Below are 22,201 nucleotides of genomic sequence, written 5' to 3'. Positions count from 1 at the left end.
TTACAACCATTATGGCTACGAAACACAGTTCATCTTTTACATTATAGGAATAAAGGAAGACTTTTCAAGTGGTACTTTTATAAAAATAAGTTGTGTTTAAAGGTACAAAACACACATAATATTTTAATGACTGTTAAATACAATACTTTACTTACAAAGTTACATTATCATCATGTTAAAACCAACTGCACTTCATACTACGATGGCAGTTGCTTTGTAAAAAGCAACTCCTGAAACAGAAAGAAAGAAAGCTAATTATTTTTTATGAATAATATTTACTATATACACTTAACACTGTACACAAAAGCTGAATCTAAAGTTGCCGAGTTTCATTATCTGTACGACCCTCTGAAGCCAGGGCAATTGGTGTAGGACACACACACAGAATACCTGTACAACAAATCTACGAATTCCAGTAAAAACTTTATTTAAGTATAATACCTCTATAGAAAAACAGTTCACCTCCATATAACAAACACTTTTCTTCACTTTTGGTTAAAAATTCCTTACAACAAAGATATTACTATAATTTGTTTTCTGTAAATATCACCAAAAATGCAAAAAAATTTGTTATTTTCACAGAAAGTATATTTATTTTCACTTTCCAGCAATAGCACTCTTGCAGGAACTCTGCAGTGTCCTCATTACGACTGACATTATGACACATGGCGTATACCAGCAGCAGTTATAGGTAATACCAAACTTTCTTTGTGCTGGTTCTGTGTTACTTTTATGTCCGAGTGGTGTATGGGATTGTAGCAAGTACCACTATATAAGATGTCCGGTAATTTATGCAGTCAAGCATTATCAAAAATTATTAAAAATTGTTTGAATAAAATAAGTAAAATAAAAAAAAAACTAAAATAAGTGCTACAGTTTTTGGTGACTGTAAATGTTTGGTTGCTGAATGCTCTGACAATGCACAAAAGCATTGTGACCCTGGGAGACCTTGCTGACTGCTGTATTTGTTTGCATCCTAAGTTTGGTTGATACTATGCCAGTAGCAATATCACAAAATGCTGTAGGCAGAAAATTTTTCAAACAGTATGATTTTCTAACAGAAAAAAAAAATTGTAGAGCGCTTCAAGTTAACAAAATAGCTATAGCTGGGGAACACACATTCAAACTTCGGATAGAGAATTTTTATATTTTCCATAAATTAAAAATTAAGCAAGTGACCGCCATAAAAAAATAATGGACCAGCTGATTAAAAACAAATTTTAAAAATTCTCGCCTCAATTTTTTTTGCAAAAAAAGTACATATTTGTTTTGCATTGAATCGTAGTGGTAAACATATCACCATATTAGTTTATGTATTTACATTGCCTAATTTAATAGACAAGATGATCACCTTATTAGTAGGGACCAGTAAAAATTTGCAGGTTCAATGACCTCTAGGATGAACTCCATAGTTCTACGTACACTCAGTCAAATGCCACCCACTCATTGGCTGCTGTCTTGTGAGACGTTCCAGCGTAGCAGCCTGTGATTCGATAAAGCTTTGGTTGGGCGTTTCTCATTGGCCCAGAGTCATCCAGGTGAGTTGTGAGCCAATAGCAGAGGCAGCACTGAGGTATAACTATTTGTATATTAGCCTATCGCGAAATGAATTCACAAATTTTTCCGGTCTCTACTTATTAGTCATGATTAAGGTGTTAATGAAACAAACCAAATGAAATATTAAGGTGTTTTTATATTTAACAAATGACAAATTGAAATCATTTTAGTAAGATGGCTTTGTCTAAATTTTAAAAAAAAGTTTACCGGTGAAATATTAAGAGTCTCACCTGAAGGATTCACTCTCGTGACGAGTGTTGCATTCGGAGAAGACAGAACCATTTTAGTACCATCGTATAGTTCCTGGAAGAGATCCATGTTATAATTTTTCAGTATCAAGAAGGGCCGTGCAAATATAAATTTTAGACTACACTTAACATTTTACAAATACAAGATGTGTCTGAATATTTCCACTGCACGTATTCAGACTGCAAAACATAGTATGAAGAAAGACAAACTTAAGGATATTGGACAGTGACAACTGAAGTGGGCTACAAACCACTTGGTTTGATGCAAAAAAGAAATATTAGGGTGAAGAGGGTGGAAAAACAATAAAATGTAAAAAGAATAAATCAATAAAATGTAAAAAGTTATATATTTTTTATTTTCTTGTCATCATTGTTATTTAAAAGCTATTTTTAAAATTTTAACATGATAACTACCTTGCAATCATTGCTCTGTCACTAATATCATCAACAGTGTAATATAATGTTTGTAAAATATTGCAAAATTATTAATAATTCTGATCACTTGCACAAGTTTTTGCACCCATTATATTACACTTAGTGAATATCCATTGAAAATATTAGTGGCAGAACAAATGCAAGGGAGCTATCGTGCAAAAATTTCAAAAATTGCCATCAAATAATTGTAATGACGATTACATGACAAATAAATGAACATTCGTTTGAGACCGAACCTTAGTGCATACATTTAAATATTGGATGCACTGACTGCTTACAAAATATGAACACATATTCAACCCATCATGATATAGTGGTTTGAGTAATTATAAATTTCACAACTAGTATACATCAAACTTGTTCATAACATTTTGTTGCTGTGTAGTGTTATTTTATAAGTAGAGCACTTTACGTGTCAGATCATGGGTTTGATCCTAGTTATTCCCATGACCAATAGCAGGCAGGACATGTTAGCTAAAATTTTACTCTCCTTTATAAAAAAACATTTTACATGTGACAAACTTTTTTCTTTGTTAGGCAATGGAAAATTATGATATTAGTTTTAATAATAATTTAAGCATTAAATATGTTATGAATTATTAGCTTAGAACAGCAACCAATGAACAGATAATATCATTCTAATTAATTATACAAACCAATAAAAACACAAATTGGAAGTGAGATCATCCGGGGCTAAGCCCATCTGAGCCCGATATGCCATCACTCCCAATAACTATCCTTACGGCAATTTAAACAACCCACCAGCGACATTCACGGCTGACATATACCAGAGGGTGCCGTCAAGCCAATAACATATAATAATAGTGTAAGATTGTTTTGCTAAGGTAATTAATGATCAGTATTGTAAACCTTTTTTCTTTAAATCGAAAGTGCTTATTTTTTCCAGCTGCTATTAAACTATCAGACGTTTATTATTTAAATAGCAATCAACTACAATGGATCCGGACTGCCAAAGGCGCATATTATATTTTAGTGTATAAATTGTAATTGTTATGCAAATTATAAAAAAAAAGTTTTGTGGTTTGATTAATTGTATTGTAATTTTTAAGAGAATAATCTTGTTTAAATTGGCGTAGATCAGTGCCACAATCCGGGTTCACGTAACGGTCCTTGAGTTTTGGCGCAATAGTACTGACGACCCACCTCGGCGGCCATGTCTCCCCCCAGTCGCTCCGCACCGCCACCCGAGGTAGGGTGCTTCCAGCACTCCGAGGACTTCACCTTTGGTAATATCCGAGCTACGTAATTCTGCCTGTCGTAATTTGTCTCAGTCGTTTACGTTTATCCTTAGCCTAGCTCCGGGGTGCGACTGCGTAATTAATTTGTATTTAAATCCGCGCGTTTTAATTTGTCATTGCCGCGAATATTCCGTCCAGCCACGAGGTGGTTCGAACCTCTGTAAACTGGTCGTGCTGCAAGAATTTTCAGTTTAATTCCGTATTGTAAACATTGTACGATGGACGGGGTTGAGCAGCGTATAATAAATCTGTTTTGTCTACCTCGTGCTCGCCTCGTTCACATGCCCAGTGTGTGTTAAGGATGTCTGTCGGCATGTGGGATGCCACAAGAGCCCACTGCATTACTGACGCTGAGAGCGGCCTGGTTCCAGAGGATTTGTGCTGTTTTAAGGGGGTTACGAGTCAACCTCACATGGGCGACATCGCGACCCCAGGTTGAGTCTCTACCGGGTCCGTGCCCCTATGCACAGTGGCACCCATTAATACCAACATCTATCCGATAACAAAACCCCCGGCTACATCAGATGTATGAATGCATGTGAAACCATTCAAGTTGCTCAAGATGCAGTTTTGGACATATGCCATTGCTGATTACACTGTATGTCATAACTCATAAGAAACCTCAATAACAGACAGAAAAAATAAATATGCAAATACACAGAAACAAGCCAAAATTAGTTGATGTCAAAAAATTAAAAACATAGCACAGAAAATTCTGTGTAAAAAAATTAGTCAAAAAATTATTACAATACAGACGTACACAGAGCGCTAACAACGATGAGACAGTAGTAATAAGAACAGTAAAAGAAGACAAAAAACGACCTCAGACAAAACAACACCAAACAGAATACCCTAACGATAATACTTAACAGATAAAATGAACAACACAATGACAACACAGAGACGCACAGGCAAACACATTAGGCCTACACAAAACACAGAAGCCTACCGTGTTATTCTGTGCTGTAAACATTGTGGTGTCAAGAATACCTGTTTTGTCACATCGCTGGTTTCGCCTGTGCGTCTCTTGTGTTGTAATCGTGTTTTCCAAGGTCTTTTTTTTTTGTTTTATTTATTGTCTTTGTTGCTACTGTATCATCGTTGTTAGCCCACTGTGTCCATCTGAGCTGTCTTTATGTTTTGAATTTTTTGTCATCACCTGATTTTGGCTTGTTTCTGTGTGTTCGTATATATATTTTTCCTGCCTGTTATTGAGGTTTTTTACGACATACAATGCAATCATCAATAGTGTGTGTATGTTCAAAACTAAATCTTGAACCAATCTTATCCATTTCAAGAAACATTCAAAGAACATTCGAGTTGAGATATAGTACTGCTAAAAACATTGTGATTTTTCCATTGGACACATCCTGTTTTCCAAATCACGTGGCAGGTGGAAGGATGAACTTACCGTGAAGTTGTAGCCTGCTGAGTTGTTCAAGCCTATGTCCTTGAGAACGTAGGAGACCAGGACTGGGTTCCCGTCGGTCCTCCGGCTGACGATGGCAACCGCGTAAGAGCACTCACTCCCCACTTTGGGCGTGACGCAACGCGTCCACACGTCTATGTTGTTGACCTGGAGGGAGTTGCAGGAATCCAGACACCTCTTAGATCTTACCATACCATCACTGGCAGCTGTGTAAATGTTGAAAGTTGCTGCTTATTGGAACAACGTGGGATGAAATATTATCTTTGAAAGATTTGTGCAATGGGAGTGCATGACTTGATGTAAGTTTTTGGACATACGCCGTTGCTAAGAACTTTTTTCTGTTGAAGAAAACTAAAAAATGAAATAAAAATAAATAAATAAATAAATAAAAATACCCAAAAGAAAAAAAAACACAAATTAAGAAAAAAATTGCTGTTGTCAACAGGATATAAATAAATAAATTATGGAAATAATAATAATAATAAATTACGGAATATTTTGAGGTTGTTTATATCCTGTTGACAACAGAATTTTTTTGCTTAATTTGGGTTTTTTGTCTTTTGGGTATTTTTATTTATTTATTTATTTTTATTTTATTTTTTAGTTTTCTTCAACAGAAAAAGTTCTTAGCAATGGCGTATGTCCAAAAACTTACATCAAGTCGTGGGATGAAATAACTAAATACTGTATGTATATTTTATGGTTATACAAGCTTAGTACCAAGGTTTTTTTTTTTTTGCTGTAGGGGTATCAAAATATTGCATGATTTTTTTAAATTAACTTATGAAGATCATAGTTGCGGCCTGTGGACATTAAGGTGAACAGAAACTGTAGTTTCACTTACCACATTAATTACAATTTCAACAAAATATACACGTTATTATTGTAGCTGATTTAACCTTACCAACATTTCAATTAGTTATTTTTAAGAATTATTTTCCAGAAACTATGACTACATCTTTCTCAAGTAAAATAGTACTTGTAATATTTGAGTGCCACTTTCAGAAAACACCTGGTTTTGTTTCTACATAAAGGTAAAATTTATTTAATTAATTTATCCACTTAGTTAGAATAAACTGCGACTTTTAACCTTTACTGGCAGCTGAGATACATATTCACATTGTTTTTTTTTTTAAACAAAATGCTTATGTGAGATCCTGCAGCTACTCTGGTGACTGTTGAAGGCCATCATATAAAACAGCCCGTGGGTATAAACTAGTGGCAGCTGGTGAAAGGTGGCGGTACTAGGCTTGCTTGCAACTGTAGACTGTTGACACAGTCACCACCGCTCGGTCGGGGGATACTGACCTACTGGACACAACACAACGACCATTCGTGAGCAAGCGGCAAAGCAACCATTTCACACTTTGTTCCATTGGCGGTTACTCTGCGAAGCAAGCCAGTACAGTGCCACTGGAATAATAACCTTTTTATGTACACATGTACACATATACAGTGTAAACTCTTTATAACGTCACTCAATTTAACGACAAACTCCTTAAGACGTCGAAATTGCTTGACTTTGGTTGGTTTACCTTTTTTTCTATACAATAATACACTCTATATAGTGCCACGCTCACTCTATTTAACAACAACAATACTGCATTATAAATCATTAAGCAGTACTTTCTAAGTTGCCGACATTGATAAGAACTGCAGCTGTGTACGTTTGCTGCTTTGCTGTATTATCTAGCACGTGTTTACTTCGACTGAGGTACCGAAGATTCTCAGAAATTTTGTCTTTTGTTTTTGTATGATGAACTTGCACATGTTTACCTTGGTCACTAGACTTTTGTCAAGTTGTTACACGTTATCATTATCGTAGTTGCTTACAGACTTTCAAACTGTAAACATGGCGAGTAAACGAAAATCTTTGTGTATTGACGAAAAAGTTTTTAATACGTTCAATAGAGGCGGGAAATAGATCAGTGATGTTGGAAGACTCTTTGGATTTAGCCACTCTTTAGTGTCTACAATATGGAAAAACAAAGAATAAATAACAGACTTAACACAATAAGTGTTGTTATTTGTATGAATATTAATGTTCGTGTGTAAAATGTGTACCATATTAGTAAATACATATTATTATAGAATAGTGAAATTCTATCTTTTCTTTCTCACCATTTAACGACCACTCTTATAACGCCGAAAAATGCTCAGTCCGTTAAATGTCGTTATATAGTTTACACTGTATATGCAAATACACATATATATGCATATACATGTGTGTTCAATAGGATCGTGAAAGGTTTAAATCCGAAATTCTACGGCTCGGCAAATTCTGCAGTACAGCACCAAAGGAGTCGCTCGTCTTCATATTCTTTGGGTGATATTCCTGCTGTGACCTTGGCAACCAGGCAGCCTTAATGTGCTGCCAGCATCTCTTGTTAGCTCAGAGGTTATCGTTACCGCCATTTTTTTTTCATTTCAGTACAGTTTTTCCTATTTCCTAGTGAGTTACATTTCGCATGTTACATTACCGCCCTTGGTATTCTCGTTCAGGGACGTAACTAGACTATTTTTCACCCGGGGCAAGAAATTATTTTGGCACGCCCTTTTTTTTAAAAAAAACCACCCAAAAATAAAACCTTTTTCGACAACACCTCATGTCGCCAACCACATTTTAATTCCACTTCACCATTCCAAATATTTTTGATTCAATTTAGTTGGTAAGTAAATGGATTTTATTTGCAGTCATTTTCCTTTTTAATACACTGCAAGTTATTAGAATACGCAAAAAAAAAAAAAACGTTTTTTAAATATTTGTCTATATACATGTATATATATTTCAATACAAATAATTCAGTTTATCTGCCCTCCAACATTTTTTTTTGTGTATTAATACTACGATATAGTAAGAATTACTCTGCCAACTCAGCGTCCTCCCCAAATGTGGTGCCGGGGCACAAGCCCCGTCTGCTCTCTAGTTACGTCCCTACACTGACGCCCGACAACGTGGCAACGGAACGGGCGCGACGCCGGGAACGAAGGACGAGAGGGAAGGCTGCGAGCACGTACCTGGGACACCCTCAGCCCCTGCACCCCCAGCGGGTCCTGGTTCACGGCTATGACGTCCCTGTTCTGCAGGATGGCCTTGAACCGGGGCGCCACGGCGGCCAGGTCGACGGACAGCAGCAGCGGCGCGGCCAGCACGGCCCACACGGCCATCTGCGCCTTGCTCTCGTCGTAGCTCAGCCCGTAGTCACCGACGATCAGCTGCCGGGCACACCGAGTCCTCACAACCACAACCACTTCATAGCTTTACATACGTCTCTACCTTTCAACCACGTGCTTCCAGGCTATGGGAATAACAGTTGAACACGGTCAGGGGCGTAGCCAGGGGATGGGGGGGTTTTAGGGGTTTAAACCTCCCCCTTAACCCCAAATCTTTAATTAAATTCTTATTCATCACTCAAACAAATTTCATATTAAAATTAACATAATTTTTACCATTACAATATTTAAATTTAAGAACCGAAAACTGCTAAAATAGCACTATTTTACACCTTAAAATCCAAATTTTCCCGGGGGAGGACCCCCCGGACCCCCCGCTTTAACCCCAGGGAGGGGGGGGGGGGGGGGGGGGTTCCATGCTTTTTAACACCCCCCCCCCCCCCCCATACACAAATCCTGGCTATGCCACTGAACACAGTTAACATGTATACATACACAGGCAAACATGTATAAAAATAAATAGCACATTTACAGAAAAAAAAATTAAAATAGAACATATAAATGTATAAATATTGATGTGTGACATCTTAGTTCTCAGGTATACAGCAGTTGGTGGGAGTAATTTCGTGATTACGACGGAAATTCTGGTAACTGGAAGTTGCTGTCTGCGGTGCTGCTATCTGAGTCAGATGGTGCAAATGACCAAGGGAAATGCGATTGTATTAACTGTTTAATGGATTTAATAAATTTTTAACAAGATAAGCAGTGTTTTAATAGAATTCCTTGTCCAAAACGATGTCCAAAACCAGGGTTCAGTATTTTAAATTTTTCAACTCCTTATAGCTTTTACTGGAGCAGATCCATATAAGTTTAAAATTTCTTCCTGTTAATCGAATGGTTCGATAGTCAACGTAGTGAAGGTGTTGCTCTCAGCACGTAATGGTGGCAAGCCACTTTTACCATTCTGGCAGCAAATTCTAGCGGCGGTTGTGGCAAGTACGCGTGATTCACATCCAGAAAGGTACTTGAAAACATGTTTTGCGTATATTTATCATGCTCAGCATTATTTTATAGAATTCAACATTAAATTTCAGGTCCGAGGCCCGAGTTTCATTTAATAAGTGTATTTGTAACATGAGACACATGAAATTTGGTCATTACTGAGGTTACATAATACACATCACTGGTCTTGCACACTTTTTAAAAAAAAATTTAATATTCAAATTTTTAAAAATAAATTTATGTAAAATAAAAATACCATGATGATAATGTTACAACTCTAAATTGATTGTCAAAAGAGTATACATATTTATCTTGATTATTGAAACACTTAATGAATCTGTGAATAATATTGTTTTTGTTGAAAAGAGTACAATGTATGGACTGTAAGCGACTATAAAACCGAGGGACTGAGTTCAGTACATTCAAGGAAGTATTTCAAAGTCTAGAAATCACTAGAGACAGGAAAAATTTGCGGATTCATTTCGTGATAGGCTAGAATCCAAAAACGTTTGCCTTTTTACTGCATCAGTGATTGGGCCACAGTTTATCTGAATGACACTTGGCCAATTAAGAACCTTAAACAAAAGAAGTATCGAATCACTAGCGTCCCAGTTAACAGGTGTCACGAGTCAGTAGCCAATGAGCAAATGTAATTTTCCCGCGTGCACAGAGGATCTTGGAGTACGTGTCATTGAACTTACGAATTTTTCCGGTCTCTAGCAATCACTGACAAGAAGGATATTTCATCTTGTCGTCACAGCGCGTGAAAATGCGTAAACAAACTGCTGAGTTCATGGAGCCTGCACGCAGGTCAGTGAGCCCTGGCGGTAGTCCGGTCGCGCTGCTCACCATGTCGGGGTCGTTCCAGTGGCCGGGCCCCGCGTGCCGGGCGATGAGATCCTGCTCCTTGCCGAACCAGTTCATGATGGCGACCACGCTCCCCCACGAGTCGGCGATGTCGTCGTAGTTCCTCCACGAGTTGCACGTCTTCTGCAGCACCTCGTAGTCCACCTGCGACACCGCGCATCGCCGTCGGACAGGGGGGATGCTTGCGTTCGGAGGAGACAGAACCATTTCAGTGCCCCTCGTGTATTACCTGGGCGTTCTCTCCCAGGAACCACACAATGGCACTAAAGTGGTTCCGTCTTCTCCGAGTATATTCAGCCGCCTCACTGTCTGGCTCCCTCTCTGCCTGTCACTCACTGGCATTGCCTGCCAAAATTTTAAAATACCCCTTAATGTTTATATAAACAATTTTTTTTTTTTAACTTGGCAAACATAATAAAATGCTGTATTAAATATTACGTACTTCCAAAACAAACAACATCAATTATAAAAAAAAAAGTGTGCAAGGATTCCCGACATGCAGAACTTTTTAATATATTATTAGGTGTATGAAACATAAATTCTCTTTGGCTGAGGTTGCAGATAAAAAAAAAAAATGCAAGTATGCAATTGTGCAAGTACATATCCAGTAGTGCACGTATGCAATTATGTAAGCATGCAAGTGTGCACGTATGCTGCATCATTTCTTCCTCGCCCCTGCTGTCCCCACCTCTACCGGTTCCCCCACCACGTAACTAACTATACTCCTCAGCTGACAAGGTGGGGCAACAAAGACAACTAGTAGCTGTATAAATGAGAAATGGAAGACATTACACAAATGTACACATTTGTAGAAACTGACTGATAGGGACAAAGATTGCATGAAAACAACAAAGATGAACATGGATATAGAATATGTTCTAGAGAAAAAAATCATCTGTTAAGAAAGGCATTTTATTTTAATGCACACTCTTTATTACAAAAAGTTAGCAAGAGTCACATACACCACAAGAAAATAATTTCATCATGTATCTACCTGTGTTGCGTTCATGTACGCTGGCCAACTGCATGAATACACCATTGGTCGGCCTGTTTTGTTGAGATAGTTGCCAAACTCTATGTACCCTGCAAATTAAATTATTTACACTTTAAATGTATCAACGACATATGCACACCACATATGCTGAAAAACCTATGGTATTCAAAAAGCGTTTAGTTGTTATCCAAAACACTGAAAGAGCATGCTTTTTATTTCCAATAGTCAGGAGAAACATAATTTATTTTCATATATTTAAAAGATAGCAATTCATGGGAAAAAAATCACTTCAAAGTTACAACTAGAGTAGGTATTTAGAATGAAAAGCATAGTGTCAATAATCTAATTTCATAAATATAACTTAACTGCTTTTCACTGCTTACAACACAAATGAAAGCGTGAGTAATTTGGAAGAACCAGTTATTAATATATGGAAATTAATCATGAGTGCACACAAATAGATTCTATTTAAAACCATGGACTTGAATTTTTAAGTTAGTGTAAAGTTCATAAGCATTCATGAAATTCAGAACAGCTATGAATAAAGAAAAAATATAATTAAATAAATAAATAAAAAATATTTTATAATATTTTACCACATTAGCCTAAACTTCCACCAAAAATATGTTGAAGTGTAATCATGTTGAGACTGTTGCACTGTCTCCAGCTTGGTACTACTGCATGTGTGTGGAGGGGCCTTTCCACATGCCCATGGGTAAGTGAAACAGCCACTCAGCATGGAAAGCCATACCCTAACTTCCGTTCTTCATTATTTAAAATGTATGTGTTTGTGTGCTGTACAAATTAAATGTACTTCTTTAAGTGTGAGAGTGTAGTTAATAACAGTAGGAGAGTAAGTATGTTATGCTAAGACGGGTAGAACGCTTTCATGTGCCCACTTATTCGACCAGGGTGCAAAAAACTATATTGTTCCTGTCACTCAGAGTGGAGCAGGTTTCAGAACACCCAAAGAGATACAGTAAACTCTCTCGCCATGCCCTCGAAACGAGTCTAGCCGGGTCTCTAGGCCTGATGAACAGCACCGTAACACAAATGCAAACTCTTCCGATAGGACCCTCAACAAAGTGTTTGATAAATACCTACAATGGTCTTGCTTATGTTTAACGTGACCCACCAAAAGCATAAAAATTACGAGTTGCTATTTGTCAGTTCACAAAAGTGACAGTGTGATTTGGTTGGTAGTCATACAAATGTCATGTGATGCGGGTTTATTACTTTGATAATGACCTGAGAACTCACAAAGATGATTCACTGTGGACAAGTGGGCACAGAATCATACCATGATTTTTCTCAGGTAGGAAATTTTTTTTTTTTCTGAGATTTTAAACTTTGGACCTTAACAAAAAAACCAAACAAATTGTATTCAAGCCAATATATAAGATTTATTAATTTTTTGATTGTACTCATTTTTATATATAAAATACTAGTTGTACCAGCCACACATTACTGTGGCTCAGTACCTATATACAAAGCATATTTCTCTACTATCTCTCTATATATGTCCCTCTATTAATCTCACTATATTTCTCTCTATATAAATCGCTTTATCTCTACCTCTCTATACCTCTATCTCTCCATAAATAACTATACCTCTCTATCCATATCTACCCATATCACTCTATCTCTCTACATCTCTATCTATATATCATTTCAGCTCCCTATCTCTCTTCACATCTCTCTATAACTATATATATCCCTAGCTCTGTCTCTTTATGTGTGTATATCTACCTCTCTTTATCTCTCTATACATCTCTATACCTCTCCCTTTATCTCTCACTCTCTATGTCTATATCTTTACAAAACTGAATAACACACAAATATATTTATTAATAATCTATATTTTTATCAATCTTTTTAACCTGTCACAGGTGTGACAAAGGTATATAAAAACATGCGTGCATATGAATGCAACGTTGTGTCAAAATTTTAAAGCAATAAGTCAAGAACTTTCAGAGATTAGTTATTTGGTACAAACAAACATATACAATTTTATTTATATAGATTGTTTTAGTAGTTAAAATCTTACAGAGACCTTTTTGCAGCACAATGGTTAGGAACAGTGGCGTAGCCAGGATTTGTGTATGGGGGGGTGTTAAGAAGCATGGCCCCCCCGTATTAAAGCGGGGGGTCGGGGGGTCCTCCCCCAGGAAAATTTGGATTTTAAGGTGTAAAATAGTTTTATTGAAGCAGTTTTCGGTACTTAAATTTAAATAATGTAATGGTAAAAATCTTATTAATTTTAATATGAAATTTGTTTGAGTGATGAATAAGAAATTAATTAAAGATTTGGTGCTAAGGGGGAGGGGGGAGGGGTTGAACTCCTAACCCCCCCCCCCCTGGCTACGCCCCTGGTTAGGAAACACTGTTCTAGAACCTACCAGGGTGTTAGGGATCGTCCATTAATCACGTGAGGCTCGAAAGGGGGGAGGGGGGGTTCGGAAAAATCACGAAATATCACAAGGGGGGAGGAGGGGTGTAGAGAGATATCACGTGTATTTATTTTTTCACGCGATTTCTACTAAACCGAAAAGCGACGCGTGACCTTGACTCGCCGTAGCCAGGCAACAATATCCCCGCCCGCCGCAACATGAACCACCCGGCTCGGCTTGCCAGTCGCCAGTAAGACTGTGATTTTGGCACCGAATATACATGCTGTGCTTAATTTTCCAGAATTAAATTAGATTATACCTATATTTAAAGATAATATTCTGAAATTTTTAAAAATATTTTGTATCCAAAAAATACACGTGATTTGTTGGGGGGGGGGGGGGGGGGGGGGGGGTTAGTCTAAAACCTCACCACAAATCACTAGGGGGGAAGGGGGGTTAAAAATTTGCTAAAAAAACATTACGTGATTAATGGACGACCCCTTAGCTAGAAGCAGTTTGGAACTAATGATCTGACGGTTGGTTGGCGTGGCTGACCTTCCTGCATGTCCGCGTACTTGGCGTAGCAGCCGTCCAGCTTCACGTAGTCCACGCCCCACGCCGCAAACGAGTTGGCGTCGGTCTCCAAGTGGCCGAGGACTCCAGGGTAGCCGCCGCACGTGTAGTTGCCGTAGTCCTCGTACAGGCCGAACTTGAGGCCTTTGGAGTGGATCTGTTCATCAGACAGCACATTACTACACGCAGGGTGAGTCTGAACTCAACTAAATAAATTCGACTACAGGTTCATCACAAAAAATTAATTTAAAAAAAAGGGGTTTGTCTGTAAAGTCGGTTTACGGACGATAATTTTACGTGATAACGTCATAAAACATTGATGAAAAATTACATACTTTTTAATTTTCAAAAATTATTTACAGTTTTTACAAATTTAATTTGAATAATTTGTTTAAATATAATTAATTACGAACAATTAGTTATAGAAATAGACTGAAAATAAAATAAATGTCAATAAATTGTTAATTTGAAATGACGAAATTGGACAAATAAATAAAAAATTTTTTAAATTTCTGCTTTTAAAAAGCCCGCATTAACCTGTTTGGTATTATAGAAGATTTTCTCGCACGGTGGTTGGCCGGTTGTTGCACGCTCGGCTCAGGCGGAACGTGACAATGAGTCATGCTTTTTCGTACGTGCAGCCGGCATTCATCGATTTATAAGACGTTATCACGTCAAAAAAAAAAGTGACTTGGTATAGAATTATTCTCAAGGCTGGTATATTGCTTTGAAGTTGGAGTTGAACAAGTGGTTTATTTCAAATAACAGTTAATGAGGAACATAAGTGGCTGGATAATGTTTAACTGTAGAAAGTTTTACAATCAACAACGTCGCTGATGTAAAATTATTTCATGAAGTTGATGAAGGGGCCTACTCACAATTATAGGCTCACGGGGTGATGCATAATTTGGGCTCCACCGTAAGATTAAGGGCATACGGACCCGGCGAAGACTCTTGGTACATGGTGGTGACGTCGCCCGTGTGGGGATCGGGACTCTAAAAAGAATACCCCCGTTCAAGAACTACCTCAATCCTTCAAAGACCTGGCCTGCTCTGCGTGGTGGGCTCTTTAAGGCATACCACACCCAGCGGGGACGCAGCCAGGGGGAAGGGGAGATGCCGTGGGGTCCGGAACCCTTCCTTCAAGGACGTAAGTGGGAAAAAAAAAAGAAAACTAGTGAAGACAATAAGAAAAATACGACAACCTAGCTACGTAAGGTTACAGAGCTTTATTTGGAAGGATTATAGTAATCTTTAAAGTGGGCTACAATAAATTAATTTCCTCCCATATCTAGTCCTTCACATCTCATACACAGAAATACAGGAATTGTGTTTGCAAGAAATCTGTATTTAATGCCGGTTTGCACACGTTACTGAAATAATGTACAATAAGCATACAAACTTTACATGTGTGTTTCATGCATTAAATAACATGAATATATATGTGTTAATGACTTGTATTAATGAAAGCATGAAACAATTTTCATAAGAAAAAAGTATTAAAAACCATTAAACATAAACCAAGTATAATATGTTCAGTTTTATTTTCTCAATAAAATCATTACACTTACACATTTGTGTGTGTGTGGGGGGGGGGGGGGGGGGGGGGCAGTGTCAACATATTTAGTGACCTCATTGTTCCTGTCTATATGTGTCGCGCCCCCGCAAAAACCCTCGGCTGTTGGTGGGCATGTAACAAAAAATAAATTAATAATAATAATAAAAAAATAAATTTCAATAGTCCAATTTCCCCCTACACTTCATGCCATCTTGACATCTGAGATTATATAACATTTAAAAAAAAATTTCTTTTGTAGTAACTATGTTTTGAGTTTTACCAATTCTCTTTATAAATTCTTTGCAAGTCACAGCTGCCTATCTGTTTGCCTAAATGTTTACAAATACTTAAAGATTAAAATTTTTCAGTATTGATTTTAGTATACTCAAAACTCACAAAAGGTTACATAATAAAACTATATCAGCTTGAGATATGTATACCCAACCACCAAAATAACATACAAAACTAACAAGTGGGTACCGTAAAAAAGGCAAGAGGAAAATAGTACAGTGAAACTAAGAAAATGGACATGTAGTGTCTCGCCTGAGGCAGGGTCTACATGAATGGAACGGGGCTGACACTCACAGGAGTCAGAGGGACAGACCTGTCGTTCTGGCCGGCCTGAAGAATGCCTGAAATGGGGTGTGGAAGCAGCGACGGGATGAACTGGTGGGGGAAACGGGAGCACCCAGAGAAAACACACAGGCCACGTCAGCGTCACCCAAGTATCCCCCACTTGCGAAAATCCAGGTTCGACCACGCCGGGAATCGAAACCTGGTCGCCTCGCTGGGAGGCGAGTGTCTATGGTCACTCAACCACACCGCGCGCGCCTCTTTCCACGTTACTTTTTGAACTCACGTAGTCGGACAAATGCTTCAAGCCGCTGGGGAAGCGTGTCGCGTTCGGCTGGAGCTTCCCCTCCGCGTCGCGTTGGTGCGCGGGCCAGCAGTCGTCGATGATGACGTACTCGTAGCCCACGTCCGCGTAGCCTTCGGAAACAATCAGGTCCGCCACCTTCTTGAATAGCTTCTCGCTGAAACAAGTCCAAGGTTTCCAATTCAGTAAAAATTTTTTTTAGCAGATGCGTAACTCAAGTTACCAGAGTGGTAGTTGCGAAAGTGTGGTTGCTATATGCTTGTGGAATGAGCTTTGCAGATTATCAAAGTTAAAAATAATTTTAAATAATTAAACTCATTAAATTTATAATAAACTAAAATAATTAACTTCAAAATTTTTTAATTTGTTATTAGACACCAAAATCTTCATTTTTGGAAAAACAATAACAAGCAGGATTGCACTATTATATTGTAAGTGTAAAAAAAACATAGTTTGCTTGCTAAAAACCATTTAGATAATTTTATAAAATTTTAATAACCAATTTCCTTAAACGCAAATACAATTTGTATATTGGTTTTCTTAAATATATAATCCATCATTACTTCTGTTAATCACAAACATGTGATTATAAAATTGCATTTATAAATGCAGTGGCTATGTTGGTTGACAACCATATTTTTACCGGGAATCTATTGTACCTAGCTTAAAGTCTACAGTAACAGCTAGAGTAAAAAATATATAGCTACCCCATGTTTTTGAGAGTTTAAAATCAAGCTTGAACATTGACAATCTTGACAACCATGACAACTATACTAACTGCAATTACTATACCTCGACATATGTTTTATTCAGTTTTAGCAGCACATTAATCATTCTGTTCAATTTAATTTAATTTACACCATATCAAGCCTAGGCGTGAGTGAAAACTAGCTTTTTTATGTGAAGCGAGTATCAAATCAAATATTAAAAATATTCGCAAATCAAATATATTTGTGAAAATTGTTCTTGTCAAAGTAGTATTTAACTTATTTTATAAAAAACAGGATTGAAGTAAAAAAAAATTACTCTTTTAACATTTCTCATGTTTGAAACTGATTAAGTGATTAACTAATTGGGCCCTGTGTATAACTTCATTCAATAAAAATTATAAAATAACCATGCATAATATTAGTATAGAGTATTCATAAAAGCAAACGGTAACCAACTTTATTTTCATGAGGGAATCTTAGGCTTCCAATATTTTAAAGCTTACAGCTTACATCAGATAGGACATTTTTGCATCACAACTGAAGCTTCAAATGAAACGAATAGCAAATTTTCTAGAGATGTCGAATTGAATATTAAAAAGAGCTTCGATTGATTCACTTACTCAAAGCTTCGCACAGGTCTCATCAGGCCAGATATTTTCATGTCAGAGGAAAACTGAGAATACAACAAAAATTAAAAACCATAATCACAGTGGCTAAGGGCATTAGGTTTCCTTGCTAAATGAGGTTACATATAATACTTCTTAAAGTTTTTCAGTTTCATTTTGACCACCATTAACACCTATGTTTTAATTTTTGGCGGCAAACAAGCATGTTTGGTATGATGCAAAAGTAGTAACTAAATTAAACCTGTACAACTACTTTTTTAGTTTCCAAGCCATAAAAAGTAATTAAAAATTCAAGGTGCCAAGTTGTTTGTAACTAGGACATGATCAGCTTTGCAAGTGTACCAACCTGATACATTCATTCGGGTAGTTGACACAGTCTACGATGCAGCGATACCTCTCCCAGGACATGAACCCCATTGGTGGAGTGAGGGCCAGCCCATTGTCGAGAGCCAAATTCGCCCCCAACATGCACGCCAACACGATGAGCTGCTGTATCATTGTGAGTGTCTTCTTCTCCTGTAGGCTGTTGGGGGCAGGAACAATAGAAACCAATCAAGACAGTAGTAATTATGAGTTATTAAAGATTATAATATCAGAATAATTTTAAATACAGTATGATAAATATTTCACATTTTTTATTATTTAAAATTTTCCCGATTATAAATAATCTAAGAGAAGCTGAGAAGATAAACTGGTAAATTATACAGCATAGCAGTACAGGGATATTGCTTGGGCCAAAATAAAATTCAGTAGACTTTTAATTAGCGAAGGGTCGAATCTCAATTTTATCGAGTTCAAATCTCAAATTTGAATCCCAAAGATTACTTTGAATATGCCCCTCGAATCTAGATCTCGAAGGATCAAAATAAAATAATTAACACGAAATGAAAAATATCAACTATGCAGTTTGGACATTCAACCTTTTAAATGGTTCATTCATGAAAAAGTTCCCAAAATCAATACATATTGTAATTTAATTTATATAATTACATGTTAAAAGTATATCATCTTGGGTAATGGTAACAGGATAGGTATGAAGAAAAAACCTAGTAAACTTCAGAGGTTAGCAATGTTGAATTTTGTCATTTATTTATTTCCTATAATATTTTACTCCAAATATTTTTTTCTTGAATATTGAACGAACCCTTTGAATACTAAAGATTTGATGGTATTTGAAGATCTGACGATTTGTTTGGACTATCCCTAGTTTTAATGCAACCAAAAAAATTTTTATCGGTTATTGCTGTAGTTAGTTTAATGAAGTGTAAAATATTTATATTAGAAGAAACTACCACTTACTACAAGCCAAATTTTAGCTGCAAAAATTTTCATAAAAATTTGTTAAAATGTACAACATTTTTAATTATTAAAAAATGAGACATTAGGCATTCACTACAATTCTCATATCATTCAGAGTTCAACGCTAATTCTTACTGCAGTTGTCTGGACAAGTTTTCCACTTACCTCTTGCTGCTCTTGTGTGATGGAATGGAATGAAACGTCCCGTGCACTGCATCTGCTGAAGTAGACAGCCGAGTCCCGAGACGGAGATTCCAATGTTGAGTCCTCGAGTTCTCTCTTCACAAACCCTCACTGACAACTAATTACTTTACGTGAGTGGCTCGTTTTATCTACGAAATAAAACTCAGGAAGGCATGATAAGATACAATTTTTAAGTGATAAAACCACAAATCATATGCTGATAAATTATAAACATTTTTTTTTTTGCTGAAAAACAAGTATTCTACATGACAATTTTTTTACAAGAAAACTGATTAATAAAACTTAACATCTGCTATCATCATGACCCCTTTTCCTTTGACAGAATGTACTTGAGTACTGACGTAAAGAAATTAATATGCTTTGATAAATTTGCCTAAACGTTACAAAATGAAATGGACCTATTTGCAGCTTACAAGTTACAGGGTTTACAGGCTCTTAAAACATCACGAAACATCCCAAAGTCTGACGACTACAGATTCTGACCTGGCTTTCTGACATCTCACAATAAAAATACAATATAAAAGAGCTACATACTATTAAATGGGCTACACAAGCAACTAGACAGTCATCTCTGTTCTAAAATTATAGTTTATTTTCTACGTTTGAAGTCTTTTTTAAAAGCTTTTCAATTTCCAGGAATGACAAGATTTTAGCATTTCTAATCAAAACTTGCAGGATGGTGTATCTTGGGTTCTGACACATAATTTTCCAGTCAAAATCAGTGCCAACATGTAAAAAAAAATTCACAAAACTTAATAACAGAGCAGCTGTAAAACTTTACAATATCCTATTTTAAAAGAATGATACACTTTCTGAGCCCTTACACTTGCACATTTCCTTCAGCTGAGCACAGAATACAGGGCCATCATGATGGAGGGGCAAGAGGGAGGGAGGTGAGGGGAACCCACAAGTGCCTGGGTCCAACCAGGGGTGGTAGTTCTGTGGTTACTGTGAAATTAATGGGTTTACCCTCATAGGATGAAGAATAGAAGTCTATTGTTAATAAAACCATAGGAAACATTACAAGTAATATGATACACACACACATCACTAAGAACAAGACTATATGGTAAATTGCGTTTGAAACAAAATAACACCACAAAGCTTGTCTATGCACCATAAAACCCAGAAATGCAACCAAAAGTATTTAATTAATTATAATTTTAATCAAAACTTAATTAAAATTAAATAAGTACAATATTTTGATATAGTTAACTTTATGTAATGGAACTGATTTAGCATAAAGTTTGTACCAAAATGTATTACTAAAATTTTTACTTTGTTTGATTTCGCAACTGTTATAAGTAAATTATTTCTACATTACGTCATTGGTAAATTTTTCAAACATAGAATTTATGTTTATTGTTCAGACTAGTTAGAAATGCTTATTACAAATTGTTATATTGAAAAATTGCATCATGTATCAGTCAAAATGAAACAGTTTTCGTGACATAAGTATAAAGAAACATTTGTGTTCTGTTAAGAATGAACAAAACTAGTAAAAATTATCAAAAATAACACAGAAATATCATGTTTTATAAATGAAAGCGGCTTAAAAAAAAAACAATAAAATCTTGTCTCTACATATCACGTAAAAATATTATGGCCATGGTAACATTTACAGTGTTTAGATATTTTTTTTTAATCGTGGGGTTTGAAAAATTGTACTTTACAATAATAGGGAGGGAGCCCAACAAAATTGTTTTACCCGGGGATCTTGGCTTCTCTCGATAACCCGCTATCATCAGCCTGCAAACGTTGCAGTATCACTGATCGGCAGCTACGAAGGTGACGGAACTGGACACTCAACTCTGTCCGATTCCTGGCGTCGGTACGTACGTCTTCTCCATGTTCCGTCAGTTCCTAGTGCTTTGTGAGTGGTCAGGTGGCATTTGGGCTCAAATTAGTGCAGACTAACTCCAGGACTGGGTGGGATACAACCAGCCTTTGGACTTACAACCACACGTGCATACACACCAACTGTGTATATTTTCACATACAAGGAACTTGCTTGAGGATCTGGAACTTCTGAAGTCTGTACTAGATCTTCTTTAGCCTGGTGGATCTTTCCCCATTATAGTGTCCTAACGTTATTATTTTTAAAAATTTTTTTTTTAGTATATCATGTCCATTCTCCTTATGTAATTTGTTGGACTAACATGTTAAAACTAAAATGAAAAAAATTTAAATACTTTGTTAAAAAAAACTGCTCTTAACTGTATCAAACAATTCAATACAGTTACATGTATGGCATATAACTATAGCACAACATTTCCCAAAAGGCTAAAAAAAAAGGTTAAAAGAAAAAGGTTTCAAGCATAAAAATGTGTGTTTGTTCGTGTGAGTGTGTGTGTATCGTAGCACAATCTAAAATGACTACACACACACAGAACTAAGTGTTAACATCCTGCAATTCATGTTTGTGGCCAGATTTAAAAATTTTTTAAATGAAATTTGCACTTTGGAAATCCCAATAAAAAAAAAGCAAGATAACTTAATAGTATTCTTCACAATTAACAGCCTTGGGGAGAGAACAGGTTCCCACCGCCAAGAGTTCTTTCGGCTGATATCTGTCTTATCTCGTTGGGGTTATTCAACTTATCAGATAAGCCTACTACGCAGCTACCTACAAGACAATAATCATACTTAAGTACACTCTTCTGGTGTCTACAACTCACTAAAGCTACATTTAAACATTTACATCTAAAGTGAACCAAGAAATATCCCATAAATATTCCAGAACATAGATACTTTATGATAACAAACTGTTTTTAATTTAATGTGAAAACAAATACGAGAAACTTTAAAAGCTTTTATAATATGACATTAAAATTTTGCATGCATACATTACGAATTACTGAAACAATACATGTTTATGCTACGATAAATTTGATGGAATATTACAATGTACTGGGGAATTCAGAAGAAAATGTGACTTTTATCATCCAAAAGTTATTTTTCCATAGTTTAATTATTAATGCAGTCATATAACCAAATTG

General features: G+C 36.5%; 1 protein-coding gene across 1 annotated transcript; it reads right to left on the bottom strand.

Moving 5' to 3' along the window:
* Positions 1 to 95: 95 nt before the first annotated feature.
* On the bottom strand, positions 96 to 22,018 carry LOC134534231 (alpha-N-acetylgalactosaminidase). The gene is made up of 10 exons (XM_063372507.1): positions 19,164 to 22,018; positions 18,046 to 18,222; positions 16,346 to 16,520; positions 13,911 to 14,085; positions 10,966 to 11,054; positions 9,954 to 10,115; positions 7,947 to 8,144; positions 4,911 to 5,075; positions 1,788 to 1,860; positions 96 to 230 (listed from the first exon to the last, which is right to left on the bottom strand). The coding sequence occupies exons 2-10, from the start codon at positions 18,195 to 18,197 to the stop codon at positions 193 to 195; spliced, it is 1,227 nt and encodes a 408-aa protein (XP_063228577.1). The 5' UTR covers positions 18,198 to 18,222; positions 19,164 to 22,018; the 3' UTR covers positions 96 to 192.
* Between the last annotated feature and the right edge of the window lie 183 nt (positions 22,019 to 22,201).

The sequence above is a fragment of the Bacillus rossius genome, chromosome 7 (genome assembly GCF_032445375.1).
Source record: "Bacillus rossius redtenbacheri isolate Brsri chromosome 7, Brsri_v3, whole genome shotgun sequence".
NCBI lineage: Eukaryota > Metazoa > Arthropoda > Insecta > Phasmatodea > Bacillidae > Bacillus > Bacillus rossius.
This window is presented reverse-complemented; position numbering and strand designations above follow the sequence as displayed.